Genomic DNA, 12,502 nt, shown 5'->3' on the forward strand with positions numbered 1-12,502 from the left:
CTGCCTGGGCCCCCAAGCTCTGGAATTCCCTCCCTAAACCTCTCCGCCTTTATACCTCTCTCTCCTTAAAGCCCCTTTGACCGAGCTTTTGGTCACCTGTCCTAATATCTCCTTACGTGGCTCGGTGTCAAACTCTGGTCTGACAATCGCTCCTGTGAAGCGCCTTGGGACGTTTTTACTGTGTTAAAGGCGCTATATAAATACAAGTTGTTGTTTTATTGCTAAATAAGACAAGAAACAATCTAGAATTGTTGAAATCTTGTTTATTTAAAGGAGAAACCCAGAGGCTACAAGACTTACTGTACCATGTCAATTTTGAAAACCAAAGTATCTAATGTACAATACTATAAGTCTCCCCGGTTGTTTATTTATACCCATAGTGGGCACAGGGGGCCTTCGTGACTTCACTTTGAACAATGCAAACCTGCCGCCCGTGCCTCGCTGGTGTACGCACTGCTCCATTATACCTACAGCGCTTAGAAAAAGAAATTTGAAAACTGCAGCTTGTATGTCCGTATGTCACAGTAGCATAAATTGGCACCCACACTGTATTAGTTACGGGTCATGCACTCCAGGACATCTGACGGGGAGGGGAGGAGAGGTGGCAGGGTCGAAGGTCGGGGAGGGAGGAGAGGTGGGGGGGTGCGGGCGGGGGGCGCGCAGGGCTGGGGGATGTGTCTTGCTGGTTTCCAAGGTCTCCTTGAACCCTTAAGCAGCTAACCATCGAAAAACAATTTTAAAAAAAGCACGTCAATGATACATGAGTTTATTTCTTAATATGAACACAGTAATTCCAGTAAAATCCAGTTTCAAACAGCAGAATAAACACTAATAACAGTTATGGATAAGCATGTTTTAATTTGACTGGAAAGTTGATTGTACAGAATTTTGTTAAAGAAAGTTTGAACACAAGGAGCCGCCAATGATTTCTATAAGGAAAGGCTTGATGTTTGCTATACATTACATCTATCACATGTATGGTAATGCTATTGGTATTATGGCAATGCCCACAAGTACGGTCCATGTTTGTTGGCGGGGGGGCGGGGTGGGGGGGGGGGAGAGGGAAATGAGTCAGCTTTGGACTGGCCAAAGGGATCAGTAACATAACGCATGTGTAACACTTTATATATACTATATATAGTATATATACACACAGAGAGAAAATCTGTATGTTGCCTTAAAGGGTCAAACAACATGAAAAAAAATCTATTATTTTGTCTGATGCAAGTTGTGTGTGTGTTTTTATATTATAATACAATGCTTTTTTTTCCCCCTCTCTCCAAAATGTCCGTCTTTGAAAACATTCTCGTGCAAAGAGTGAGAAAGTCGGATACTTTCAGTGATGTCGCCTTCCCGAAGCAAGCTGTTTGGCACCGTGTCGTATCACTAACTGCTGTGTTGTGTCATTGCATGGTTCTGTAAAAACAAAAAAGGAAATTATACGTTGAGGTGAGTTTTTTTAACTACACGTCCGCTCAGCACACACTTATTTTGGCAATAACAATGGTTTGGCGCGTAGCAGCGATCGTACCGCACCTGCTCTCGAGGGGGAGCGAAATTGTTACGCATAGTTCACTGTTACTGCTGCCAACTGTGGCCCCGATTTTAACTTCAGGTGGATTCGCCGCTCAGGCCTGAATTCTAATTACAGTCAGCCAGTGGCTCAGTGGGCAGCACCCTCGCCACTGAGTCAGAAGGTTGCGGTTTCATAGTCCCCACTCCAGGGACTTGAGCACAAAAATCTAGGCTGACACTCCTAGTGCAGTGCTGAGGGAGTGCCGCACTGTCGGAGGTGCTGTCTTTCAGATGAGACGTTAAACCGAGGCCCCGTCTGCTCTCTCGGGTGGATGTAAAAGATCCCATGGCACTATTTCAAAGACGAGCAGGGGAGTTATTCCCCAGTGTCCTGGGCCAATATTTATCCTTCAAGCAACATCACTAAAACAGATTATCTGGTCATTGTCACATTGCTGTTTGTGGGAGCTTGCTGTGCGCGTTGCTGCCGCGTTTCCTACATTACAACAGTGACTACACTTCAAAAGGTACTTTGGGATGTCCTGAGGTTGTAAAAGGCGCTATAGAAATGCAAGTCTTTCTTTATAGAGTCATAGAGTTATACAGCACAGAAAGAGGCCCTTCGGCCCATCATGTCCGCGCCGGCCTTTAAGCCCTGTCTATTCTAATCCCATTTTCCAGCATTTGGTCCGTAGCCTTGTGTGCTATGGCGTTTCAAGTGCTCATCTAAATGCTTCTTGAATGTTGCGAGGGTCTTTACAGTCGTGTCTCTCTCAATGATGTCATTGGGTTGCAACACGCCTGTGTAAAGAAGGACCCCGTTGGCTCCGGGCGGGTGTCCTTGCTGCCTGCTCAGGAGAGCGGGTTAAAATCGCAGACGTTGCGATCGTGGCGGCTTTCGGACAGGTGAGAGCCAGAGTGACTTTAACTGCCCACCCGCCCGTTGGTTCCTGCTCAGCGAGTAGGGTTAAAATCGCCCCAGGTATCTGCAGTGTCTTTCCTTGTTTTCTCTTCTCTTTCAGTTGCATGGCTTTTGCTGGGGAACGGTTCTAGAGCGGTAAGTTCCACCAGCAGAAAAAGTTTCTCTTTATCTACCCTATACCTGGCTGGGTCATTAACTATAGCTTTATTAAATACTCATCTACGTTTGGGCTGAGTTTATTGAGATGCTCCTCAAGTATCGTGACAGCCGAATGCCAATACTATATTTCACCTTTTCTTTAAAGCATTTAAACCTCTTGGGGGAGAAATTCCATATCGCCCCGGGCAAAGTTTAGCGCCTGGCGCTAATTATCACTCCCGACTGCAAACTTGGCTTCTATCACCTCTGGAGGTGATTGGAGCGCTAAATCAGGCGCTACACACCTCTCTTAAGGCACTAACGCCGAGGAGCAAGGCGCTACCTCAGAGCGCTAGCGAAGCTCATGTTATGTCAGTCACAATGGCGCCAGCCAGTTCTTAAAGGGGAGGGTCGATCTTGCTCTCCATCCACACCCTGCTCATTGCAGCCTTGAATCTCGGCCTGGAGAGACCTGTACATCAAATCTGCTGGAAAGAACAATGGAGAGGCCCAGGGAAAGAGCTCAGAGTGCAGCCCCCACAGTCTCTTCTAAATCGATGCAAGGAAGGTCAAATCAAAATGAACCTGCAAAGTGCTGCTCAGTACCCAAAACTCCTTCACACAGCGTTGAATCTCTCCAGAAGTCTCTCTCTCTCTCAGAATGCGTGGTGCAAAAATATCACCGACAAAAAAAGGCAGGAAGCGGTCGCCTTTAAATAGCGCTCCCCCAGTCCCTTCCCGACTGCAAAACGCTCCCCTCAACCTGTCGTTGCTAGCGGCAGGCGGTAAGGCAGGGGGCGCCACTCAATATCCGGTCCGGGGCGCTACCGGGGCATTGCACGCTCGACTGACGTCATGATCTGCGGGCGCAGGAGATCGTGGCGGTAGTGGTTAGCGCCGCCGCAAAATGTCTGGTCAATTTCGCGAGCGGCACAAACATCGCCGCGCCCGGGCGCTAGTTGCTTTGCGTCCCATTAGCGCCCTCTTCAGGCGCTAACAGGAAGCGCAAAGCAACTGAATTTCCCCCCCCCGTCTCCAGTGCATATCTGGCCACATAGCCAGCAAAATGGGTGACATGCATTCTAATCAATCAATGAGTTAATTACTTAACTATGTCAAATATGTCACGTGGCTCAAAATATACCCAATAGTTAGCAATTCACTTTAACCTCTATATTGCCGAGGCTTAACGACAAAGCTTTGAGATTGTTCTCCACCTGTTTGCCTCTACTCTCATAAGGAGATGCGCAGCCAAGGTTCCTTCGGCAGCACCTCCCAAACCCGCGACCTCTACCGCCTAGAAGGACAAGGGCAGCAGGCGCACGGGAACACCACCACCTCCAAGTTCCCAAGCTCTGGGAGTGTTTTTCTTTCTCTGTTGTTTATTTTCTAGCTAAGTGGAAATGGTTCCTAATGGAAAATCAATTACAGTGAAACAGGCAAGAAAGAAAGACTTGCATTTCTATAGGGCCTTTCACGACCACCGGACGTCTCAAAGCGCTTCACAGCCAATGAAGTACTTTTTGACGTGTAAGCACTGTTGTAATGTGGGAAACGCGGCAGCCCATTTGCGCACAGCAAGCTCCCACAAACAGCAATGTGATAATTACCAGATAGTCTGTTTTTTGTTATGTTGGTTGAGGGATAAAAATATTGGCCAGGACACCTCCGCAGCTCTTCTTTGAAATAGTGCCATGGGATCTTTTACGTCCACCTGAGAGAACAGACGGTTTAACGTCTTATCTGAAAAGCTCCATCTCCGACAGGGCAGCACTCCCCCAGCACTGTATTGGGAGTGTCAGCCTAGCTTTATGTGCTCAAGTCCCTGAAGTGGGACTTAGAACCCACAACCTTCTGACTCAGAGGCGAGTGTGTTACCAAGTGAGCCACAGCTGATACTGTCACTGACAATCGAAAGTGCGAGGGGGGAGTGGGACTAATCGGAGAGCTCTTTCAAAGAGCCGGCACAGGCACGATGGGCCGAATGGCCTCCTCCTGTGCTGTGTGATTCTATGATATTGAGCTTGGATATGGTACGATGAATGCTGGTGTCCCAAACTCACTTAACTCTGAATGGAATGATACCCTGCTCTAATGAAATAAGGGCTAATATCTATTTAATGAGCAGTTTTGCTGAGTTTGTCTCATTCATGAACATTTTAATTAATTTGTTAGATGACACAAGGAGAAGCTATTCATGCAAACAAACAGTGGAATTCCGAAGCAGTGCCAAATTATTTGAAGCTAATACAGACTTATCATTCTGTTAAAAAAGAGGAAGGGAAAAGTGGAGGATTAAACAGAGTCGTAGCTACGTACATTACCACAGTGACTACACTTCCAAAGTACTTCGTTGGCTGTGAAGGGCTTTGGGACGTCCTGAGGTGATGAAAGGCGCTACAGAAATGCAAGTCTATCTTTCACCGATCAGTGCAGAATGAAGCCATTTGGCCCATTGGGGCGGTGCAACGAAGGTTCACTAGATTGATTCCTGGGATGAGAGGGTTGTCCTATGAGGAGAGATTGTGTAGAATGGGCCGATACTCTCTGGAGTTTAGAAGAATGAGAGGTGATCTCATTGAAACATAAGATTCTGAGGGGGATTGACAGGGTAGATGCTGAAAGGATGTTTCCCCTGGCTGGAGAGTCTAGAACTAGTCTCAGGATAAGGGGTCGGCCATTTAAGACTGAGATGAGGAGGAATTTCTTCACTCGGAGGGTGGTGAATCTTTGGAATTCTCTGCCCCAGAGGGCTGTGGATGCTGAGTCATTGAGTATAATCAAGACAGAGATTATTAGATTTTTGGACTCTAGGGGAATCGAGGGATATGGCGATCGGGCGGGAAAGTGGAGTTGAGGTCGAAGATCAGCCATGATCTTATTGAATGGCGGAGCAGGCTCGAGGGGCCGAATGGCCGACTCCAGCTCCTATTTCTTATGTCCTTATGTTCTTATGTTATTTATCCAATTCCCTTTTGAAGGCTCCTATTGAATCTGTAGCCACCTCCCGATCAGGAAGCTCGTTCCAAATCCCAACCACTCGTTGAGTAAAAAGGTTTTCCTCACGTTGCCTCTGGTTCTTTTGCCAGTCACCTTAAACCTTTTTTTTAAAAAGGGTAATGCCGCCCACACTTAAATAAATAAAATAAATAAAAGTAGCTTATTTAAATCTGCTTCCAGAATGGCCGTCTGTCAGAAACCGCCAGCGCGTGGCAGGAAACCCAACGTTTATGGGGAAGAGACTGTTTGCAAAACTCTGGCTGTTCCGCCATTGGCAAGAGCTATTCTGAGTTTGAGAGCCCACGAGAGACTTGCCACTTAGTGTCACTACTAGTAGGAGCACTACAACAACAACAACAACTTGCATTTATAGAGCGCCTTTAACGTAGTAAAATGTCCCAAGGAGATAGTAGGACAGGTGACCAAAAGCTTGGTCAAAGAGGTAGGTTTTAAGGAGCATCTTAAAGAAGGAGAGAGAGGCGGAGAGGTTTAGGGAGGGAATTCCAGAGCTTAGGGCCTCGGCAACAGAAGGCACGGCCGCCAATGGTTGAGCGATTATAATCAAGGATGCTCAAGAGGCCAGAATTAGAGGAGTGCAGATATCTTGGGGGGGTTGTTGTGGGGCTGGAGGAGGTTACAGAGATAGGGAGGGGTGAGGCCATGGAGGGATTTGAAAACAAGGATGAGAATTTTGAAATCTATGTGTTGTCGTACTGGGAGCCAATGTAGGTCAGCGAGCACAGGGGTTGATGGGCGAACGGGGACTTGGTGCGAGTTAGGACACGGGCAGCCGAGTTTTGGATGACCTCAAGTTTACATAGGGTGGAATGTGGGAGGCCGGCCAGGAGTGTGTTGGAATAGTCAAGTCCGGAGGTAACAAAGGCATGGATGAGGGTTTCAGCAGCGGATGGGCTGAGGCCGGGGCAGAGACGGGCGATGTTACGGAGAGTCAGCATCGCCTAATGCACTTCCGAGTGTCTGACCAACCACCAGGAGAACCCATTTCACTTTATTTTCCATACGGGCGCGACATTACTTTAAAAAAAATCTTCCCTAATGGCTCTACAGGTTTAGGCAGCAAGTGGCTGATTGTAAAGAATCATAGAATCATAGAAATTTTGGGCACAGAAGGAGGCCATTCGGCCCATCGTGTCCGTGCCGGCCGACAAAGAGCTCTCCAGCCTCATCCCACTTTCCCACTCTTGCTTCGTAGCCCTGTAGGTTACGGCACTTCAAATGCATATCCAAGTACTTTTTTAAATGTGATGAAGGTTTCTGCCTCTCCCACCCTTTCAGGCAGTGAGTTCCAGACCCCCACCACCCTCTGGGTGAGCAAAGTTCTCCTCAACTCCCCTCTAATCCTTCCACCAATTACTTTAAATCTCTGCCCCCTGGTTATTGACCCCTCTGCTAAGGGAAATAGGTCCTTCCTATCCACTCTATCTAGGCCCCTCATAATTTTATACACCTCAATTAAATCTCCCCTCAGCCTCCTCTGTGCCAAAGATAACAACCCCAGCCGATCCAATCTTTCCTCATAGCTAAAATTCCCCAGTGCCCGGCACCATCCTCGCCTGTAGAATTCTGAGTGAATGAAGAGCAAGAAGATCGCAGGATCAGCTCCCCAGCCTGTGCTGAGTTAGTTGGGGCAGAGCTACAGATGATATAAGAAAGTCAGCAATAAATCCAATAGGGAATTCAGGAGAAACTTCTTTACCCAGAGAGTGGTGAGAATGTGGAACTCGCTACCACAGGCAGTGGTTGAGGCGAATAGTATCGATGCATTTAAGGGGAAGCTGGATAAACACATGAGGCAGAAAGGAATAGAAGGACATGCTGATAGGGTGAGGTGAAGAGGGGTGGGAGGAGGCTCGTGTGGAGGTGAGAGAGGCGGAGAGATTTAGGGAGGGAATTCCAGAGCTTAGGGCCCAGGCAGCTGAAGGCACGGCCACCAATGGTGAGACAAAGGAAATCGAGGTCAGAACTGGAGAAGTGGAGAGATCTCGGAGGGTTGTAGGGCTGGAGGAGGTTACAGAGATAGGGAGGGTTGTAGGGCTGGAGGAGGTTACAGAGATAGGGAGGGTTGTAGGGGCTGGAGGGGGTTACGGAGATAGGGAGGGTTGTAGGGCTGGAGGAGGTTACGGAGATAGGGAGGGTTGTAGGGCTGGAGGAGGTTACGGAGATAGGGAGGGTTGTAGGGCTGGAGGAGGTTACAGAGATAGGGAGGGTAGGGCTGGAGGAGGTTACGGAGATAGGGAGGGTTGTAGGGGCTGGAGGGGGTTACGGAGATAGGGAGGGTTGTAGGGCTGGAGGAGGTTACGGAGATAGGGAGGGTTGTAGGGCTAGAGGAGGTTACAGAGTTAGGGAGGGTTGTAGGGGCTGGAGGGGGTTACGGAGGTAGGGAGGGTTGTAGGGCTGGAGGAGGTTACAGAGATAGGGAGGGTTGTAGGGCTAGAGGAGGTTACTGAGATAGGGAGGGTTGTAGGGGCTGGAGGAGGTTACGGAGATAGGGAGGGTTGTAGGGCTAGAGGAGGTTACTGAGTTAGGGAGGGTTGTAGGGGCTGGAGGAGGTTACAGAGATAGGGAGGGTTGTAGGGCTAGAGGAGGTTGCGGAGATAGGGAGGGTTGTAGGGCTAGAGGAGGTTACAGAGATAGGGAGGGTTGTAGGGCTAGAGGAGGTTACTGAGATAGGGAGGGTTGTAGGGACTGGAGGAGGTTACGGAGATAGGGAGGGTTGTAGGGCTAGAGGAGTTACAGAGATAGGGAGGGTTGTAGGGCTGGAGGAGAGTACAGAGATAGGGAGGGTTGTAGAGCTAGAGGAGGTTACAGAGATAGGAAAGGTTGTAGAGCTGGAGGAGGTTACGGAGATAGGGAGGGTTGTAGGGCCGGAGGAGGTTACGGAGATAGGGAGGGTTGTAGGGCTAGAGGAGGTTATGGAGGTAGAGAGGGTTGTAGGGGCTGGAGGAGGTTACGGAGATAGGGAGGGTTGTAGGGGCTGGAGGAGGTTACGGAGATAGGGAGGGTTGTAGGGCTAGAGGAGGTTATGGAGGTAGAGAGGGTTGTAGGGGCTGGAGGAGGTTACGGAGATAGGGAGGGTTGTAGGGGCTGGAGGAGGTTACAGAGATAGGGAGGGTTGTAGGGGCTGGAGGGGGTTACGGAGATAGGGAGGGTTGTAGGGGCTGGAGGAGGTTACAGAGATAGGGAGGGGCGAGGCCATGGATGGATTTGAAAACAAGGATGAGAATTTTTAAATCAAGGCGTTGCCAGGGTGGGAGCCCCTGTAGGTCAGCGAGCGCAGGGGGTGACGGCTCATTGTGTATGTAAATGAGGGACCTAAAGCATGTTCCAGGACCCCTCTGGGGAATTTGGCAGCTCAGAGCAGAGCTGACCTACAATACCTGGTCTACACATTTAACAGGGGTGCAGGAACAGAGAGACCTGGGGGTGTATGCACACAAATCTTTGAAGGTGGCAGGGCAGGTTGAGAAGCATACGGGATCCTGGGCTTTATAAATAGAAACAAAGAGGGAAAAATTCAGTTGTTTGCGCCTCCCGTTAGCGCCTTAAGAGGGCGCTAATGGGGCGCAAAGCAACTGGCGCCCGGGCGCGGCGATGTTTGTGCCGCTTGCGAAATTAACTAGACATTTTGCGGCGGCGCTAAACACTACCGCTATGATCTCCTGCGCCAGCAGATCGTGACGTCAGTCGAGTGCGCAATGCGCCGGTAGCGCCCCAGACCGGATATTGAGTGGCGCCCCCTTCCTTACCGCCTGCCGCTAGCAACGACAGGTTGAGGGGAGCGTTTTGCAGTCAGAAAGGGACTGGGGGAGCGCTATTTAAAGGTGACCGCTTCCTGCCTTTTTTTGTCTGTGACATTTGTGCACCACGCATTCTGAGAGAGAGAGAGACTTCTGGAGAGATTCAACGCTGTGTGAAGGAGTTTTGGGTACTGAGCTGCACTTTGCAGGTTCATTTTGATTTGCCCTTCCTTGCTTCGCCAGCGCTCTGAGGTAGCGCCTCGCTGCTCGGCCTTTGCACCTTAAGACAGGTGTGAAGCGCCTGATTTAGTGCTCCAATCACCTCCAGGGGCGATAAAAGCCAAGTTTGCTGTCAGAGGCGATAATTAGCGCCAGGCGCTGAACTTTGCGCACGGCCGATAACGACGTCCCAAACGGGGCGATACTGAATTTTTCCCCCATAGAGTACTAAAGCAAGGAAGTTAGGCTAAACCTTTATAAATCACTGGTTAGGCCTGAGCTGGAGTAGTGTGTCCAATTCTGAGCACCAGACTTTAGGAAGGATGTCAAGGCCTTGGAGAGGGTGCAGAGGAGATTTACTAGTATGGTCCCAGAGATGAGGGGCTTCAGTTCTGTGGAGAGATTGGAGAATCTGGGATTGTTCTCGTTGGAACAGAGAAGGTAAAGGGGAGATTTAATAGAAGTGTTCAAAATCATGAAGGGTTTTGACAGAGTAAATAAGGAGAAACTGTTTCTACTGGCAGGAGGGTCGGTCACCAGAGGACACAGATTTAAGATAATTGGCAAAAGAACCAGAGGGGGCGATGAAGAGAATTTTTTTTACGCAGCGAGTTGTTGTGATCTGGAATGCGCTGCCTGAAAGGGCGGTGGAAGCAGATTCAATAGTGACTTTCAAAAGGGAATTGGATAAATACTTAAAAAGGAAAAATTTGCAGGACTGTGGGGAAATGGAAGATGGAGTGGGACTAATTGGAGAGCTCTTTCAAAGAGCCGGCACAGGCACGATGGGCCGAATGGCCTCTTGCTGTGCTGTATGAATCTATGATTCTACGAGTAGCCGGATCAGCGGTCCATAAAGGGATTGGTGGAGGCACTCGTCAATCTTGGAAGTTTTTTTTTATATGTGGTGCCTTGAGGAGCAGGATTGCAACAGCACTACTGCGCGCAGGATTGGAGGAGCACCGAGATCTCGGAGGGATGTAGGGGCCGGAGGAGGTTACAGAGATAGGGAGGGTTGTAGGGCTGGAGGAGGTTACAGAGATAGGGAGGGTTGTAGGGGCCAGAGGAGGTTACAGAGATAGGGAGGGTTGTAGGGCTGGAGGAGGTTACAGAGATAGGGAGGGTTGTAGGGCTGGAGGAGGTTACAGAGATAGGGAGGGTTGTAGGGGCTGGAGGAGGTTACAAAGATAGGGAGGGTTGTGGGGCTGGAGGAGGTTACAGAGATAGGGAGAGTTGTAGGGCCGGAGGAGGTTACAGAGATAGGGAGGGTTGTAGGGCTGGAGGAAGTTACAGAGATAGGGAGGATTGTAGGGGCTGGAGGAGGTTACATAGACAGGGAGGATTGTAGGGCTGGAAGAGGTTACAGAGATAGGGAGGATTGTAGGGGCTGGAGGAGGTTACATAGATAGGGAGGATTGTAGGGCTGGAAGAGGTTACAGAGCTAGGGAGGGTTGTAAGGCTGGAGGAAGTTACAGAGACAGGGAGGGTTGTAGGGGCTGGAGGAGGTTACAGAGGTAGGGAGGGTTGTAGGGCTGGAGAAGGTTACAGAGATAGGGAGGGTTGTAGGGCTGTAGGAGGTTACAGAGATAGGGAGGGGCGGGGGCTGGTGGAGGTTACAGAGATAGGGAGGGTTGTAGTGCTGGAGGAGGTTACAGAGATAGGGAGGGTTGTAGGGGCTGAAGGAGGTTACAGAGATAGGGAGGGTTGTAGGGGCTGGAGGAGGTTACGGAGATAGGGAGGGTTGTAGGGGCTGGAGGAGGTTACGGAGATAGGGAGGGTTGTAGGGGCTGAAGGAGGTTACGGAGATAGGGAGGGTTGTAGGGGCTGGAGGAGGTTACGGAGATAGGGAGGGTTGTAGGGGCTGGAGGAGGTTACATAGATAGGGAGGTTTGTAGGGCTGGAGGAGGTTACAGAGATAGGGAGGTTTGTAGGGCTGGAGGAGGTTACAGAGATAGGGAGGGTTGTAGGGCTGGAGGAGGTTACAGAGATAGGGAGGGTTGTAGGGCTGGAGGAGGTTACAGAGATAGGGAGGGTTGTAGGGCTGGAGGAGGTTACAGAGCTAGGGAAGGTTGTAGGGCTGGAAGAGGTTACATAGATAGGGAGGATTGAAGGGCTGGAGGAGGTTACAGAGCTAGGGAAGGTTGTAGGGGCCGGAGGAGGTTCCATAGATAGGGAGGGTTGTAGGGCTGGAAGAGGTTACAGAGATAGGGAGGATTGTAGGGCTGGAAGAGGTTACAGAGCTAGGGAGGGTTGTAAGGCTGGAGGAAGTTACAGAGATAGGGAGGGTTGTAGGGGCTGTAGGAGGTTACAGAGATAGGGAGGGGCGGGGGCTGGTGGAGGTTACAGAGATAGGGAGGGTTGTAGTGCTGGAGGAGGTTACAGAGATAGGGAGGGTTGTAGGGGCTGGAGGAGGTTACGGAGATAGGGAGGGTTGTAGGGGCTGGAGGAGGTTACATAGATAGGGAGGTTTGTAGGGCTGGAGGAGGTTACAGAGATAGGGAGGTTTGTAGGGCTGGAGGAGGTTACAGAGATAGGGAGGGTTGTAGGGCTGGAAGAGGTTACATAGATAGGGAGGATTGAAGGGCTGGAGGAGGTTACAGAGCTAGGGAGGGTTGTAGGGCTGGAAGAGGTTACATAGATAGGGAGGATTGAAGGGCTGGAGGAGGTTACGGAGATAGGGAGGGTTGTAGGGCTGGAGGAGGTTACGGAGATAGGGAGGGTTGTAGGGCTGGAAGAGGTTACATAGATAGGGCAGGTTGTAGGGCTGGAGGAGGTTACAGAGATAGGGAGGGTTGTAGGGCTGGAGGAGGTTACAGAGATAGGGAGGGGTGTAGGGCTGGAGGAAGTTACAGAGATAGGGAGGGTTGTAGGGGCTGAAGGAGGTTACAGAGATAGGGAGGGTTGTAGGGCTGGAAGAGGTTACATAGATAGGGAGGGTTGTAGGGCTGGA

General features: G+C 50.1%; 1 protein-coding gene across 5 annotated transcripts in view; it reads right to left on the minus strand.

The window, feature by feature from the left end:
• Positions 1 to 246: 246 nt before the first annotated feature.
• Positions 247 to 12,502, minus strand: part of LOC147114515 (zinc finger protein 521-like) — a 740,808-nt gene continuing 728,552 nt past the window's right edge. For all 5 annotated transcript variants that reach the window (XM_085992240.1, XM_085992239.1, XM_085992237.1 and 2 more), the window contains one exon: positions 247 to 1,416. In XM_085992240.1, coding sequence (XP_085848366.1) covers positions 1,387 to 1,416 — 30 coding nt within the window. In that variant the 3' untranslated portion in view covers positions 247 to 1,386. The remainder of the gene's footprint in view (positions 1,417 to 12,502) is intronic.

Source organism: Somniosus microcephalus, chromosome 7 (genome assembly GCF_052327205.1).
Source record: "Somniosus microcephalus isolate GS21.2 chromosome 7, FLI_Smic_1.0, whole genome shotgun sequence".
Lineage (NCBI taxonomy): Eukaryota > Metazoa > Chordata > Chondrichthyes > Squaliformes > Somniosidae > Somniosus > Somniosus microcephalus.